Below are 17,494 nucleotides of genomic sequence, written 5' to 3'. Positions count from 1 at the left end.
GTACTTACTTGTACGACTGTAAATTCAACTTCATCTCCTACACTAATTTCTCTATCAACATCAAGAACCTCATTAAAATGAAAGAAAAGTCTGGGCTCTCTTTCTACACAACGAATAAAGCCAAAACCATCTTTGAGAGATTGTATTACACCCTGCTCTCGTCTTTCTCCAGACACGGTGAAAGATTCTGGTAATAACATTATCTCTGTAGCTCTTTTGAGCTGATCTCTAGTATCTGTTGCAATACGAAATTGAACCCAGTCCCCATGCCTATATTAAAGAAATTAATTTACATTATATCACAGCCCGATGTATATAACTATATAAAATTTAAAAAATACATTTATTAATTCACATAAATTACCTAAGAGTAAAGTCTCCCTTTTGATCTTTATCGCCAAAGGGCACTTCAACTTCAGAATGATCACTGTCTCTGTATCGAATACGACCAGGTAATGGATCATTTTGATGACGAGCAGCATTACCTCTCTCCAAAGGTTTCAACACTTGGCCTTTTACCACTTCGTTGCTGACTTCCTCAAATACAATTGAGCCGGGTGGTAACTTTGTAATGTTGCAAGCTACCTCTTTCCCCTACAAAAGGAAAACATTGAATTAAAGTCACCACATGTAGAAAAATTTTAATCATAATTATAAGGCCATAAGCAAATCGACCAATCATAATAAAAAAAGATTGTGATCACACGTTTTAAAACGTGCGAATGCAATTGGTCAATATGCTTTTGGACTTACGGTTACAACTAAATTTTTTTTACGTATAATTAAGTAACGTATACGTAATTTTTTATGCCTTCAGATTCTTCGTTATTTAAATCATATGTTGCTCATATGAGTCTTTTCAAAGAAACATTTACACAGTTTTTATTTTACTTACATTGCGCGTTTGTATTATAAACTCCACATCATCTCCTAGCCTAAGTTCTTCTTTCATAGATTTAGCTTCGCTAAAGTGGAAGAATATTTCTTTGACTACATCAGCACGCTCGATAAAACCAAAATTTTCTTTCATTGAGCATACCACTCCGCGATAACGAACTGGATGTGCTGGATTTTCCAGCCTTACATTACATGCATTCAAGACTCCTCTAGAATATAAGCGTTGCATGTGTAAGAAAAGAAATTACTACTTCTATAAGTTTTCTTACTAATAAATGCTATATATGTATATAATGTAAAAACATATCATACCGTTGATTATTTGCAACTTGAAATGATACTTTATCACCAGTACGTAAGGTGACGTTTCCTTCAACATCATCTTTGGTATATGGCAGAAAAAAACATTCTCCACGGTATTCGAAAGTGATACGTCCCGAATCGCCACTTGCTTGTAACTCTGTGGTTACATTACCGATGCATCTTTGATCACCTAATGACTAAAAGAAATGTGCGTACATTTACATTTTTTTATAATACTCTATCATTTCTTTATTATTATTGTTGTTGTTATTGTTATGCTAACCACTGGGCCAATTTTGCTAACGGTGCTTGCAATGGGCTTGCCTGTTCGTCGATCGTAAGTCATTTCAAACTCTACCGCATCTCCAATCTTCAAATGTTCAATATTACCGCTAAATTGGCTAAAATGAAAAAACAATCTTGCCTGTCTTTCACAGCACTGTATGAATCCGTAAGAATGCTGTTGAAGAAAAACCGCGTATAAATTAGTTGTTTATATATTTCATAATTATAGATAAATCCCATAACATCTGTAGTACTCACCAATAATTTCTCAATTATACCAGTTTCTCGTGTTCCTTGATTCGCAGATTGATCCTGATAGGTGGAATTACTGGTGGCAGGTTCGTTTGTATACCCAGCATTTGTCTCCATACCCGTAAATTCAAACGGGAATCTTGTAGCGCCATTGCGTGGCGATGACTGTGTACCAGGATAACTTCCGTAGTTGGTTGAATTTTTACATTCAGGAGGTGAAACTATATGATCGCCACTGTAATTGGTACCATTTCGATAGTTATTAGTTGTCGGCTGATATTCCGTTATGGCTTTAGGACTTGGTATAGCCATAGACTTATAGTCGAGTATTGCTGGGTCAGAGTTCATGATTGGCGGCTGGAACGTTTTCCACTGAGGATTGTTGGACATTGTCTTCTCAATTTGCGCAGTGTTATGTGTAATATTTACGTATAATTCAACTCTTCTTCTCTTGAAACAATTACTTAAATTCTTGTTTACACTTTTGTGTTTCACCCCACAATATATATACTTATATTTAGAAATTTTTAGTCTTTTTCAATTATTTAAGTGTTTAACATAGATATCACAGAACGGTTCTTGGTACCTTATATCTTTGCTCACTATTAATAATGTTACAAGAACTTAATGAAGAGGAAGAGTGGCTCCTTGAAATGCTGCAGAAATGCAGGCTTCTTCGTGACCAGAAAGTGGAAGTGAGGTCTCTTCAGAATACTTTAACGCGTTATTGTGAGAGAATTATTTATCAGAGTACCACGGTGGACTCCACACAAACTTGGCACTCTTTGAACGCAGTTAAAGATGTTCTAGCAACCAAGCGGAGCAGCACAATCTCAGCCGCAATCACAATCACGGTCACTGTATTTGCTCACCTATCTCTTGCTCACAAGGCTTGTTGTGTATATAATATACAAATGAACGATGTAGTTAATGCTGATTTATGATTTAATACAAGTACAAAATCTTAGCACACCATACACTGTCAATACTTTCCATACGTATGTATATATATGTTTGAATATTATAACAACTGTTTGATAAATACTCAATTTAGCGTGCACTAGAACAACTGTGTTTCCTTTTGAACATCAGTTATCCCTTACAAAAGGAGTAAATCAAAAACATAGGAGATTTTAAAGGATAAATGTTGACTTGAAAATCCTCAGATGTCTTCAATGCGTGCTGAGTCTGATTGTGTTCTTCCAATATTTCTATAGTAACGTTTCCTTCTTCAGCTTTTAAATGTAGAATTTACAGTGAGCCTTGGTTTCAGAAGTGTCCTAAACTAACAATGACACAAGCTGTAAAAGAAAAACAAAAGTTTAAAAAATCACTTTGCAAGTACAACATATATATTCAAAGTATATTGTTTGTCGTTTAAAAATTGCGAGCTTTGCACTAAATATTAAAATATATAAAACACACAAATATTAATTTCTATATTTTGTAACATAAATTAAATAAAGTTTATATTAAATAAATATTTTAGAAAAATCTAAAAATTTTTATATACGAAACAGATCGATTTCATAAATAATATCAAAATAAAACTACAAAGAAAATACAAAAAACTACAAAAAAAATAATCGCGATGTATTGCAAGTGCTATAAAAAAATATTAACGGTAGAAAACATTAAGAATTTTATATTCCGTCATAACAGCTTTTCATAGACACGTATTTAGATAAAAATTTATTTAAAATCATCAAAACACTACGCAGAAAAATCATCGAGAATTCAACACAATTTTTAACACGCATTTCGAGCACACGTGACTGAGTAGGGTTACTTCACCTCTACGAGAACATAAAAGAATTTTCCGGAATCGAAAGGAAATAATCGAGGTGAAATAACAACGCGTTTATTTATAGTACTCCGCGGCGCGAGACAAACACGCTTCTGCCCGATTATCCGATAGTTTGACATTGACACGAGGGGATAACGAAATCTTACTTTCCGTTACGCGCGATCGCGTGAAAATTGTGTCTGACGTGAGGGCGTCGCGCGGCATGCTGATGTTCCATGGATACGTGAGTCATGACCCTCGGACCCCCGCTATCATCATCTCCACCTCAATCCTCATCCTGCTCGCGCTATCAATCGACAACATTACCGGACCCGATTACGCATAAAACATTCACGGAAATTCGAAAAGAGGGTGACGGATCGCGACGACAAACGGTGTCTCTCGTGGATCACGGACGTGCCGATCTCCCGAGTCATGCTCGCGATCCATTTCGCGGCTTCTTCTGCGTGCCAAAGTGACCGGTGATTGAGACATTATCATATATACTCTCCGTAGTTTTAAGAGGTTGATTTTTTTATGAGGTCGCGAAGCGCCTTATCACGCCGCGGTGGTCATCACGAAAGCGCAGCATGCTCCAATCGGCTTGTCCCGGACGCCAATTCGATCGGCGAACGTTAGCGAGGATCACGCCGATCCGGATGACACGCGTTCCCGCACAAAGCTCGCAATTGTAGGGCGTTGAGAGGATTTATGAAACTCACCACGACACAGCACAGCACTGACGACATGCCGCCATGTTGAATGTCAACATTCGGCGTTCGCATACATCCAACGGGAGCGACCACGAGTTTCCTGTGCGCGCGCGCACACGCGCGCAGCTGAGAGCTGGGACCCAGGTTGACCGTGATGTCGCGATGGAAACGGGTTTAAAGTGTTATTACTGATTATGGCTTCGCTTTGCCGCTCACAACGCTTGCGAGCATCAATTGTCCTTGTTTAATATTTACTAAACAAGGATGAAACGACGCTTAAAGCGTCGTTGTGAACATCAAAGCGAACACAGCCTATATGGGAGTATCAATAAGCATCTGCGCAGAAATTTATTGCGCACGATTCTAAATCTCCTAGTCTGTTATATTATAAAGAATTTTTTTTGATATATGTCTAATGTATTAAACAATAATTAATTATATCTTAATTTGCTCGTTATTAGTCATTTCCGAATTTACTTTGTTTTGCTTCTGATTCCAGCTTTGTAATGCAAAACAGTAAATTAAGAGAGGTTATATTTTTGATATATACTGTTCTAATACTGAAAATTTATTTGTTTACATTATATAATGTAAACAAGATTCCTCTATCAGCATTGCAATTATCCAATTTCAGTATAATTATTTAACATATCATTGCGCATGCTCTAATGCTCAACGCTCCCATGTGAAGGTAGCTTAAAAGCGCCTGTATATAAAGTGCGATTTTTCATACGCAGCATGCTGCGACAGCAAAATGTGATTCGAATTTTCGAGAAACCGCGATTGGAAGTCACTTCAAGAAAAATTTTTAACCAATAGTAGCAGTGTGTTACCGCAGCGTGCTGCGTATGAAAAGTCAGCTGATTTTGTAGTTTTCTTGATTTTTCTTAAACCGATACTGCATACTTCTAGACTGTTCCAATGAGGAATTAAGGGAAAAACTAATTATATTAAGGAATTTTACAACAGTTACAAAGCTGCTTTTTCTGCTGAACGCAGCTATTGGTTATCGAATGTTTCCTGAAGAATGTTTTGAACTAAACTGTGCGATTAATTTAATCAGCGATTAACGTTCAGTTCCATCAATAAAAGATTAACTTTAATGTCAGTTTATTTTCTTCTAAAAATTAAAAAAAAAAAGAAGCAAATTAACTTTTACTTCTTTTACAGACAAGATTAAAGTTGATCTCTACATGATAGGAACAGGCTAGAATTGCTTAAAGCAAATTTTCCAACTATATAATTGATTGTGTCCCTATTTAATGTTTTATATTAATAAAATTAATAATTCATCTATATTGAAAAATAATGTAAGTTAATTGGAGTTTGGAAGACGTCATTCTAATTAGAATAACTTTGTGATCAAATTATCTTAATTAAATTAACTTAATCAATACTATTTTATTAAGTGACAAATAAAGCTATTAAATTAACAAAATTATGTTTAACGTGTCGATAAAAGATTAAAACAATAATTTGTACATTAGAGATTTTGTCTTAAGTGACCTATCGATTAAGTTAACTGCTGATTAAGTTACTCGAAATCACTGTTATTACAAATATTTCTACCAACGCAAATTAACTTTAATTTCGATTTAATTTACTCTTATCTTTCTATAATCCTTAGTACTAAACTTTTACATTAAATCGATCATTTTTCTCAAATATATTTTATATTTTAAATATATATGTATATATAAACACACATACACAAATATATACATATTCAGAATTGATTAGTAACGGCAGATTTGTTGCTCAAACGTTTTATTCCGAGAACGATTAGTATAACAAAGTTGAGAGGGAGAACGAAATATCAACGAGAGCACCAATCAATTTCGAGGAACCAAAAATGTACCTCAATCTCATTTTACATATATTGTGACTTATTATTGTGGTTCTCTCATCATTAGTATACAAAGTGACATACCTTCTCGAGCTCAACTATTCGATCATATAATTTACAGTACGACGGTCAGTTTAGTAATAGATGATTTGTGCAAAGTTTGCGCTTATTGTTAAGTGTTCAGTTTCGCCGGAGCTTCATTATTGGATGTCCTTGCATAGATGCCAAAGTGATTCAGCCGACGCCAACGTAGATCTTCGGGATCGGGTGTTGGTGGGGCAGTAACACATTCGAGACTCAGCTGCAAAGCTCGTCTCAACTCGTCATCTTCGTCTGTATCATTTACCAAGTCTGTTAAATGCGTTGTTTTATCGTCAGTGTGAAGATCCAATCTCAATTTTAATGTCTTGTCTACATCATCTTCGTCATTTTGCAGACTCATCTGCAGGGCTCTAGCTAATTGCATATTTTCGTCCTCTTCTTCGTCACTCTTCTCTTCTCTGCTCTCGACTCTTATGGGAATTATCCTTTCACGAGGTTCGTCTGTGGATAGTCCAGGTTTATGCAAAAGCGAGGACACATTTCTGCTTGCACTCGAAGATTGTGGGACCTTTACTTCTCCCATCGCAAGAGCAGTTTTCAAAATTTCGTCCTCCAGCTTGGTGCCTAAGCGATTGCCTTTGGATGTGATTTTTGATTCCGAGTTTGGATTGCTTTTAGTTGCAACTATAGGATTTTTTAGAAGAACATCTTCGGCGGGACATTGTGGAAGGGTACCAATAACGATAAAAATAGAATAACCTGTAAGATTAGCGGTTGATTGATATACCTTTGATTGACACACTTTTCGTTAGTGTCTCACTTTGAGCTTACCTTCTTGTAACAATTGAGCTAGATACATTGTGAGATAAGTGTCTGATATAAGCTGGGGTCCACTGAGCATTGAATTTAAATTAAACCACTGACTTGCAAGTTTTCTTATCGTAAACCAATGTCCCTTATAATTACAAATATATGCTCTCATCCGCCTGAAAATTATATTGCCATTACATATATTATCTTATAAAATTATTATAAATAAAATTACTTATTTTATATCATTGAAAAGTAAACGCATGATATAAATGATATGATATAAAAAAATAAATATAAAAAAAAACAATTAATTATGTTAATTTATATGTGTGATCTATTGCTGTAATTGTTGTAAAAATAATGAAATCTTTAGGAAATATGCTCTTCTACGAGTGCAATAGAAAATATATCAGAACATAACACAAAATAGACTCAAACCTTTGATTATGTAAGTACTTATAGTCAAAATTCAAAATAAATTATCGATAACCTACGAAGGATCATTCTGTGCCAATAAAGCTGTTGGTTCCGTGGTGCTGTTATATGGAATCAGTTCTAAACCCCAAACTTTCAAAGCACTGCTAATAACTTGAACTGAAAAGTATCCACTGTCGTCCATATTTCCCGATGGTTGCTAAACATAAGAAGCGATTCACTGTTATTACAGAGAGTATTTGCTCAGCTCTTAGGTAGGAAATAATAGGTCAAGCGTTTATGTCTATCAAAAAGGAAATTTTCAAAGAGTGCATGTCTTTTCTATAATATCAATTTTCATATGACACTGCTATCATCGAGTATTCAGTAATTGTATGCCGAGAAGCTTTGACAGGCAACGTCGTGTTTACCTCGAGAAACAGCTTGTAATCCTCACTGTCGACGCCCGACTCAGCCATCCGGATTCTTTCTTCCTCGTCCATTTGATGACCGAAATTCGCCAGGTCGACGGCGTTGAAATACGGGCCTTGCAAAAGCGCGTTCAGGCAGTGCTGGGCGCATAGGTATCCCTCTTGCTGCGAGGAAAAAACATCGCTAAAGAACATGAACACGATCCTCGTCGCTCGCGATAGAATTGATCGCCGTTACGGCGATGTCTTTTACCTTCTCGTGAAATATACTCTCCATTGTACAGTTTGCTCGGCGATATCGCGGATAACGCAGAACCCCGCGCCCGTCAGACGCGTAATAATAATCGTAAATATAATGTCTCTCCGCCGATCTCGGCCGCAGGTGAGAACGTCATCCACAAAAATATTTTCAGCCTACAGTCATGAACAACAGATAACCATTGTGTCGCCAGAGAGAAACCTGAGAGAGGCCATGCCGGCTTTTTTTCTTGTTACCGTCGAAATCGTCCGTACACTACCGCCAGTACATTCATTTTCAATTTGGGAACTACGTGCCTACATGCATTTTCTGACACTATCGATAAAATCGTATCGCCAAAAATAGACGTGATTCGTGCCTGTACTAAATCCTCAGGCAGAGAGAAACCAGAGAGGGACGATACCTCATAAAACTTATGAAAAAGGCTGGTATTCATAATCAGATCTTATATTCGAACCGTCTTAAGTACAGTCTTAAAAACGAACCAATCAGAGTGCCATATTAGCATCTTAAGACATTTCTTAAGACAATCTTGAAATAAGATCGGACTTAATCGGATTAGGAATAAAAAATAAACGACTTTAACCTATCAGAAATCAGATACATCGGAATACATCGTTTTTAATAGGTTAAAATCGTTTATTCTTTATTCCTAATTCTTTATTCCTTCTATTGTGCACAGGACCTTATATAGTATGCGTTTAAATACACTATAATATTTCCCTAGTTTTTCACTTATCGTTTCTTTTTTCAAATGTGGGGTCTTGTTCTAATAGCATTTTCTACTGGCAGAACTGGTGTGCACTCAATGCACTTTAAAACCGTTATATATAAATCGACGTAAAGTTATATGTTTAATAAAAATATAGAATGAATTAAACTGCAAAATTCTTAATACATTTTATTGTGGTATTTAATAAAATATACATTGGATTTTATTAATTAAGATATCTCACTTTTACATTTAGATTAAGAGCCGGTCTCTCCGACTAACCTAATCGATCGATTAGCTTAATCGGAGTTGGTGAGAACGAGCTTAAGTTAATATACAATAGCTTTAATGTGCACTGAGTGCGCATTATTCTGCCAGTGAAAAACGCTAAAGTTTCAAGGAATTAGGTTCTGTTAAATAAAGAAGAATTATTTATACTTCAACGTATATACACCTTATCAACGTATGATGAACATCAATTGACATATGCGTATAGAGGTGACAAAGTTAAAGGGAAAAGATAAAATAAACAGGAAATACACAACGGGTTAAATAACAGAAAACTAAACGACGAGAAGAAAAGTTTCTGCAATAATAAAAATATTCAAGTCGAGTGTCAAGTCTGTGGCAATAAACAATGCAGGAAGAGCAAAAAAATACTCCAAAATTAGGAACAATTCGAAAGTAAAATTATATTGTTTTGTTGCAAAAAATGCAAAAATGATATTTAAATTAGATGAAAAATTTCACACAACAAATACATACATACAAATTAATACAACGTATGTTTTTGTGTAGAATTCGCAATGCAAGTACACCAGACGTTGCAAGAAATCTGTCGGATACTACCTTATCTGCTTTACATAATATTTCTAGAGTCACTTCTCGTAGTAGAGTAACTTTGATGTCGAGTGATATTGCACAGTTACAGAGTGAGAGCTTTATGGATAATTTTTTTTTTACTGAATTTCATTAATACTGCTTTATTTATTGTTACATTTTAATATTGTGTTACATGTAGAAGTGCCAAGAAAGAAGATTGTTGTAGACAAACAGCCAATTATGCCATCACAGATAATATTGGATGCACAAAAGAAAATGGATAGTGAAGAATTAGAGCTTGGACTTCTTTACGATGAATATTTACAAACTATGATGATGGATCTCATAATGAAAAAGAAGATTCTAGAGAAAAAGCGTCTAATGATCATGCAAATGGCTGCCATAGCACAAGAGATTGATCAAGATACACAAAAATTGATTAAAATTAAAATAAGAGAACGGGATATAATAAATTTAAGTTTAGCACAAAAAGAAGCAGATGTTCAACTGATTGCAATGACAAAATATACTGGTAAGATTTATATATATATGTATATAATTTTATATATATATATATATATAAATTAAATTAAACTATTTGTTCTTTACATTTATATTTTTTACAGAAGATGAAACATATAAGGTTGTAAAAAATATGTTGTCCAAGTTGTACTTTCTCTTGGAACCTCTGGATGTATTGCGATGTAACGGCATAATACTTCCTGAAACACAAACTGAATGGAAAGAGACTGAAGAAATATTAAATAAATGTTCAAATGTTTTAAGAAACACTGCAAATCTAATAGGATCGAAAGGCGAAATATATTGTGCTGTTAATGCTGGATTAAAGAATTTTACCGAAACATGTGATGAAATAAAACATCTTCAAAAAAAGTATGTTGCAAATATTTTTATCCTTTTTAATTAACTTATTTTGAATTAATATATATTAACGCTTATGATTATATATCATTTATTCATTTGTATTTGTATTTTTCAGATTGGAAGAAGCACTGTGCAATTTACAAGTATTGATGTTGAAAAATGCTTCACTTTCCCTGGCATGCGATGATAAATGCGTGAATAAATAGAGACATGTTGGAATTGTTTGAAAAAATAGAATTACATAAAAATACGAAAATTGAATGAATTGGAAACTTTTTTGTACAATTGTTACATAAAATCTACTATATGTTGTTGAAATTTATGAAACAATTAAATACAGTTGAATAAAATCTATTTTATATTTTTGTAGAATAGTGTCAAAGTTATTTTCTTTCTATAAAATAAAAGAGAGAGAATTTAGATTTTTATGATTGCTCCATTCCATGTATAAAATTATTTTATTTGATAACAAATGATGTAGCATCATCAATCAAGTTTGTTAAATAATCTTTTTAAAATACAATCATGGTGGAAAGGATAATGTGAGGAGCTTTTCAACAAGCGACACTGTGCAACTGACATGATGATTACCTTATCTTTGTTTAACATTGGCGAACAACAAGGATATAACTATTCACCATGCCACACCGTGTCATCTGTGGGTACTTTCTTTCCATTTAATGACACAAGTCGATACAAGCGTCGTACTATCTTTCTTGACATTTAGAGAGTGACAAAGATAGAATGACATTTATGTTGGCATTTGTGTCATCAAATGGAAAGCATCCCACGTCTCTTGTTGAAAAGCTGCCATGATGTATACAATTGGATAATGTCTTTTTTTAAATCTCTGCCCTCTCCGTTTATGGACTGTTTACACGGAGTACTTAATAAACTTAGGAGACCAAACTCGAGATCTGAAAATGGGCTCGAAACACAGTATCGGAAAACTCATGGCAGAGAGAAATCTGAGAGAGGTCATGTTGGCCTTTTTCCTATTACCGTCGAAATGCCGAGTGTATGGCAATTGCCCACAATCCAATTGCACACAAGCCAATCACAGCGCTAAAAAAAATAACTCAAAATTCCCTACGCAGAAGTTGCTGTGATTGGCAGTGGGCAATTGCTACGATGTACAATTGAACCGTTCTCCGAAATATCCGTACGCTACCGCCAATACATCCATTTTCAGTTTGAGAACTATATGGAGAACTACAGAATAGAAGCCGATTATCTTTCGAAATAATCTATTAATATGAAGGGAGCTTTCCAGCAAGAGACACAAATTGACACAAGTCATCCTGTCTTTGTTCGATGATTAGTAAGAAACAAAGACAGAATGACACTTGATTCGATTTATAGCCTTTGCTGGAAAGTTCCCTTAGATTTAAAAAAAGACGAAGTGTAAGTTGAACCGAGATTAAAGTTAATCTACATTGGTGGAAACGGGCATTAGTCACTTCAATATTTACAAGAACGCCCGTAAGGGAACAACAAGAAATTCCCGTAAGGATGTCAGTCTTTAATAGTATCTCGTTGGTGGCTCAGCCAAAAAGAACGAGCAGACCTTTTAATTAAAAAGAACAGACCCATCTGCTGACGCTCGATCACGTGATTGAAATTGACGTTTGATATTCGTTTATTTTTATCACGTGATCTGTCAACATCCGGTCAGCCGTTTCCGAATAGAACGCGCGCACATTTTTGAAGACCAGGTCGTACATTTCGTACTTTGACGTTTGCAAGGCATCGATTTCTCGCCTCGGACTCGCGACGAGCTGTTATAAATTATTGAAGGAGTCTCTACAGCGTATCGATATCGTGCGCTGTGTTTTATTGACATTTGAAGGAAATTAAAACTCCATTAATTCTGTGCGTCACGCACTTTTCATCTTCTCTGACGCGGCCACCGTCTTTTATTTTCTCACGAACGTTCCGTCATCTGACAGATTCCTTTTTATCGGAATCAGACGACCACGTACCGATCGCGCCGCTATTCGCTTCTATTCGCATCTTTGTATCGTAAAAAGTACCGTTATAGTACGCGTCATACGTATATACGGCTATGCACGCGAGTTTCACACTATACGTGTGTGAGTAGTGCGACTACGATCGTGCGCTGTGCGCCTCGCGACAGCTCGGCTCATTCGGCTGTATCGCCAAATACAGCTGCCGACGCTTCGGACGTTCTAGCAGAACTGTCAGCGTCCGGTCCGTTTATTCTGTTTCTCCCTACGACTCGGTTCTTATTTCATCTTTGTCACCCTTCTGCGCGAGAATGCGAGACCGTGGACGAACGTAGGACACGAGTCTCCTCCCGAGGAAGGCGGCAGAGAGACGTGTGTCTGCTCCGCGTGTGTCAGGCCGCGGTTATGTTTTTCGATGGAGAGTACTTTAGCGACAATGGCAGCAACGTCCCCGTCGAAGGTACGTTGAAGGTTTTCCATCCCCTCTACCCCTGTAATTTTCCACCCGTGTAATCCCAGGGATGCCAGCCGTTCGTATAATCGGGAAACAATCGAAAAATTGAAAGAAAGATTAGATAGAGCATCTACTTTATTTGCGATTCGCGAGAGAACCGAACAATCGAGCATAATTCTGACGGACATTGCGAGACAAAATGGAAAACGTACGGACTCGGCGAGAACCTGTTCGCTATTGCTTATCGTCAGATCGTTATCAGTGAATAATATGAATAATACGAAAATTGTTAATCGCGCTCGTTATTGATGCAGTTGTTCTTGATTTAGGAATTGAACGAATGTAATTTGGATGAAGAGTTTTATAAACAAAGATTTTTATTGTCATAGTGCGATTGTATTCATCTTTTGACACACATTAATTAATAATTTTTAATTTTTTGCTATTTACCATAAATAGCTCAAATAATGTAGTTTTATTTTTTGTACAACTTTACAACAATTTCTGTTGTTTATATTAACATATGTTGTTTATATTTAACATATGCTAATAATTTTTATTGCTTAACATATGCTAAATAGACCTTTATAAAAATAAAATTGTCGACATAGACATTAATATATTGTACATATTTCTAAAAAAAACATTATACCTGTTTACATTATACCTCTTTGAACAAAGTAGTTTCTTCCATAAGAATGTTTGATGTTTGTCGTTCTTAGAATAGCTTCTGTGTAATTTATATTATTTAGTATATGCTAAATAGAGATCTGTATATAAAATTATCTATTTATATAGACATTAATACTTATCTCTAAAATTATATTATATCTTTTTGACTAAAGTTTCTTCTATAAGATTGTTTAATATAAAGAAATATTTACATTCAATTTGTTTAATATCCTAGAGAAGACTGCAGAAGGAGTTGATGTCTTTAATACGTGAGCCTCCACCAGGTGTACACGTAGATGCAGAATTGGCTGGACAAAATTTGACACAATGGATTGTCCACATGGAAGGTGCTAAGGGCACGCTGTATGAGGGGGAACAATTTCAGCTTCAATTTAAGTTTAGTTCAAAATACCCGTTTGATTCGCCAGAAGTGACTTTTATTGGTGAAAATATCCCTGTACATCCACATGTTTATAGTAATGGTCATATTTGTTTATCCATATTAACGGAAGATTGGTCTCCTGCTCTCAGTGTGCAAAGCATCTGCCTGAGTATCATTTCCATGCTAAGCAGCTGTAAAGAAAAGGTGTGAGATTTAACTGTTAAAACATATGTGAACTTTAATTATAATTCGATACATAACGTATGTACTTTCCATGTAGAAGAGACCACCTGATAATACATTTTATGTGAAAACTTGCAACAAGAATCCAAAAAAGACAAAATGGTGGTATCATGGTAAGAAAATTGCTTTATATTACACATTTCAGAATCTCGCATTTTTATCATATCGTTAAATCCTTGTCCTGTATAACATGTGCAATCAGCTATATTCTAACTAATTATAGTTAATTATTTCATATATGTAAAAGTACAACTTTGTAAAATGAATAAAATGAATCTTTTTTTTTTAGATGACAGTGTTTAACATTGAAAATCATATAAAGATCTTGTCAACTTGTCAACATTTGTTGGACCAAGTGGGATAACATCCAAATATGGAACCTGATGCAAATTAATAGAATTTTTGCATATAATATTATATTATATAGTAAAGTCAATATAACAAGAAATTAGTACTTTTAAGGAAAGACAAGGCTACAACTTACTTATTATTATAATTATAGAATTAATGCAAACTGCGTGAATTGTTTAATCATAAATTATTGCAATGTTGCTAATAGCGAAGCATATTTTAGTTATAGAATTATTATCAGGATCAGTAAATTAATGCTAAAAAGACAGATAAATAAGAAGGTATTATTTATTAAATAAGATATTAATATATGAAGTTTTCTCTCTTGTTACTCCGAATTTATGGAGATTCCTGATGTACATTAAAATCATTTAATAAATTTAGAAATTATGAAAAATATGAGAAATATATATATGCATACTATATTACAATAGCTATATAGTTTAGTAATTTACTTTCTGTTGCTTTTAATAAAACTTAAATATTAAATTATGATCTATTTTATATATTTGGGAACGCATATTTTTTGCTTAAAATTTAGTGGTAAATACTATTCTTATACATTGATTTCTATTTACAATAATAAAATGTGATTAAGCGCAATATATACTTTTTTAAATAAGTAACTTAAATTTTTTATCTTTTTAAATATGCAAACTATATTTTTTAATACATTCCTCTCTGTTGCATTAATTTGTTTCTTTCAAATTTTTTGAGGCTACCACTTAAATCTATCGGGTCTGTTCTTTGTCGCTGCATTAAAATTTTTTTCTTTAAATCTTAGTTAAATTCTACTAAAAAGATCATGGTACTATGCAAATATATTAAATAAATCCCATACGATGCTATTAAAACTTTTTATCTCGTTTTCGTCAAAATTTAAATATATATATATTTTTTTAAGTATAATATTATATATTGGTTCAGATACAAAGAACAGGCCTGTTAATAAATATTACGTATTTAATGAAGTAAATATCGTATTTAAACAAATACAGTGAGAGTTGATATAATAACTCATATATTACATTTTTTCTTATTAGCACTTTTACAACCTAGTTGTGATTTTATTTAAATATATATAATATATTTAACATGTATAAGATATTGTCATATATATCATGCTATGTTCTTTTAAATAAATTTTAAAAGTTGTAAAAGTTTAATTTACATATATATAGTAATAATTTATTAGATGTGCTATTTTATATAAAATAAGATGACATTTTGATGATAATATATAATGTGAGATTAATTAATGACACTGCAAATATCAACAATTGGTATATATAGTCTGTTTTAAAATTTTTATGTCATGTAATTTTACAATTACATCATTACATGTATTAGCTAGTAAAACATTTTGTACATTTATTAAAAATGTAAAGTGACGTGATATTAAATTTCTTAATAACATTTAGTGTCTTTCTTCAATCATTAATTTATCGCGCCTTACATGTTGGTTGTGTGTGTGTGTGTGTGTGTGTGTGTGTGCGTGTGTGCGTGCGTGCGTGCGTGCGTGCGTGCGTGCGTACGCGCGTGTATTATGTATATGTAATTTGACTATATATGATGTATGTGCGAAACACAATTCTCACATGAGAAAATAAGTTTTAAGAAAGATAATTGATATATATCAAATTGGAGCGTACGTAATGTAACTACAATAAAACAATTTATTAGAAAAATGTTTTATCCAATTATTACTTCATATTTTATTGCATTGCAGTAGCGATTTCATTCTTTTTGTTTTATTAGAGCACTGCCTAATATTTATCCTTTCAAAACTATTAGTCAATCAAAAATAGTTAATATTTCTAGAAAACATGTTTTGTACATTCACGATTTTTTAATGCATAATCTCTTTCTGTAATAAATTATTTTTATCTTCAATATAAATATTATTCCTTATTATTAAATACAATACAAGAGGGTGTGGTTGATAATGAAGATAAAAGTTTATTTTGCGTTTGATTGAAAAGAAAAACTCCGCTTTTATTTTAAGAGCATGGAATACTTTTATTAATCGTATAATTATGAAATCAATTTTGATATTAATATCAAATCTACATTATAATATAATATAATATACAAGAAAATTGACATTGTTATCTTTATTGTTCGAAAAATTTACTGTGTAAATTGATGATAATATTTTAATTAGCGATAAGATTTATGTGTTATTTCTACTTTTTTAATCTCCCTTTTCTATAATTGTTAACTGTTGTTAATTTATTCTCTTTTAGTTCCATCTTTATCAAATCTTCAATAAATGCTGAAATCAATACATTACTTTCGAAATCTATAATTCTAAAAAAACGACTTTATTTGTGCTCCACAGTTATTTTCGCGATTAAATATATTTTCAGAAGCTGCTGCAAGAGGTGAATCTTTATTGTATTTTGTGTAATACATAATACATTTACGTATGTAAATCTTTAATAAAATACAACTTTTATCAGAGTAAATTTCTTTAGTCATATATATAGTTATACATATGTAAATATTAAAGTACAAATAAATTTTAATTGCTCAACAGCATTTAGACTAAAAATCAATAAATACCATAAATCTTGCATTTCTTATATAATTAACTATTTTATAAGCAAATAATACGGTTATATTATGTATCTATCGTTATAAAATATTTAAAAAAAAGTATTTTAATGTTTAAAACTGATTCTTTCGAAATAATGTAATCTACGTTTTCGATTTATTTTCTGGTTATATTATAATTTTGGTCATCTTTTTATATATAATTAAATTATAATAATTAATGACGTGTTAAACGTGTTTAATTCGACTGATATCATCAATTATGATATGTTTTTATCTTATTAACAAGTGCAACAGCAAGAAGGAAGACATTCTGATTGAAGAATTATTATCTTATATATGTATTCACGCGTTTATCATATACATATATACATATATTTTTATTGATGTTGCGAAACCATTAATTGTC

The 17,494-nt window shown here is 33.1% G+C and overlaps 4 protein-coding genes across 7 annotated transcripts in view; 2 read left to right on the top strand and 2 right to left on the bottom strand.

Annotated features, from left to right (window-relative positions):
- The window catches only part of LOC108745840 (cold shock domain-containing protein E1), a 4,079-nt gene extending 1,931 nt beyond the window's left edge, over nucleotides 1-2,148 (bottom strand). Inside the window, exons 1-6 of the mRNA XM_018482235.1 lie at nucleotides 1,744-2,148; nucleotides 1,484-1,660; nucleotides 1,210-1,397; nucleotides 896-1,106; nucleotides 365-594; nucleotides 9-270 (exon numbers count right to left, since the gene is read on the bottom strand). Coding sequence (XP_018337737.1) covers nucleotides 9-270; nucleotides 365-594; nucleotides 896-1,106; nucleotides 1,210-1,397; nucleotides 1,484-1,660; nucleotides 1,744-2,127 — 1,452 coding nt within the window. The 5' untranslated portion in view covers nucleotides 2,128-2,148. The remainder of the gene's footprint in view (nucleotides 1-8; nucleotides 271-364; nucleotides 595-895; nucleotides 1,107-1,209; nucleotides 1,398-1,483; nucleotides 1,661-1,743) is intronic.
- Nucleotides 2,149-5,985: 3,837 nt separating this feature from the next.
- LOC108745821 (ataxin-3-like) lies at nucleotides 5,986-8,246 on the bottom strand. Of its 2 annotated transcripts, none has more exons than XM_018482198.1 (5): nucleotides 8,036-8,246; nucleotides 7,783-7,947; nucleotides 7,432-7,571; nucleotides 6,956-7,110; nucleotides 5,986-6,883 (listed from the first exon to the last, which is right to left on the bottom strand). In XM_018482198.1, the coding sequence occupies exons 1-5, from the start codon at nucleotides 8,057-8,059 to the stop codon at nucleotides 6,255-6,257; spliced, it is 1,113 nt and encodes a 370-aa protein (XP_018337700.1). In that variant the 5' UTR covers nucleotides 8,060-8,246; the 3' UTR covers nucleotides 5,986-6,254. The 2 variants fall into 2 exon arrangements, with proteins under 2 accessions (XP_018337700.1, XP_018337701.1); XM_018482199.1 differs by having other exon boundaries at nucleotides 5,986-6,832.
- Nucleotides 8,247-9,114: 868 nt separating this feature from the next.
- On the top strand, nucleotides 9,115-10,700 carry LOC108745825. 2 transcript variants are annotated; one of them, XM_018482206.1, is made up of 5 exons: nucleotides 9,115-9,437; nucleotides 9,552-9,685; nucleotides 9,775-10,107; nucleotides 10,205-10,469; nucleotides 10,576-10,700. In XM_018482206.1, the coding sequence occupies exons 1-5, from the start codon at nucleotides 9,391-9,393 to the stop codon at nucleotides 10,664-10,666; spliced, it is 870 nt and encodes a 289-aa protein (XP_018337708.1). In that variant the 5' UTR covers nucleotides 9,115-9,390; the 3' UTR covers nucleotides 10,667-10,700. The 2 variants fall into 2 exon arrangements, with proteins under 2 accessions (XP_018337708.1, XP_018337707.1); XM_018482205.1 differs by having other exon boundaries at nucleotides 10,202-10,469.
- Nucleotides 10,701-12,469: 1,769 nt separating this feature from the next.
- On the top strand, nucleotides 12,470-14,787 carry LOC108745833 (ubiquitin-conjugating enzyme E2 W). 2 transcript variants are annotated; one of them, XM_018482221.1, is made up of 4 exons: nucleotides 12,470-12,887; nucleotides 13,789-14,139; nucleotides 14,216-14,291; nucleotides 14,468-14,782. In XM_018482221.1, exons 1-4 carry the CDS (start codon nucleotides 12,843-12,845, stop codon nucleotides 14,479-14,481), a joined length of 486 nt encoding a protein of 161 aa, XP_018337723.1. In that variant the 5' UTR covers nucleotides 12,470-12,842; the 3' UTR covers nucleotides 14,482-14,782. The 2 variants fall into 2 exon arrangements, with proteins under 2 accessions (XP_018337723.1, XP_018337724.1); XM_018482222.1 differs by lacking the exon at nucleotides 12,470-12,887 and adding an exon at nucleotides 12,937-13,089 and having other exon boundaries at nucleotides 14,468-14,787.
- The last annotated feature ends 2,707 nt before the right edge of the window (nucleotides 14,788-17,494 follow it).

This window comes from Trachymyrmex septentrionalis, unplaced genomic scaffold (genome assembly GCF_001594115.1).
Source record: "Trachymyrmex septentrionalis isolate Tsep2-gDNA-1 unplaced genomic scaffold, Tsep1.0 scaffold15, whole genome shotgun sequence".
NCBI classification, from domain to species: domain Eukaryota; kingdom Metazoa; phylum Arthropoda; class Insecta; order Hymenoptera; family Formicidae; genus Trachymyrmex; species Trachymyrmex septentrionalis.
The sequence above is the reverse complement of the archived record's forward strand: the minus strand, read 5'-3'. Positions and strand labels throughout refer to the sequence as shown.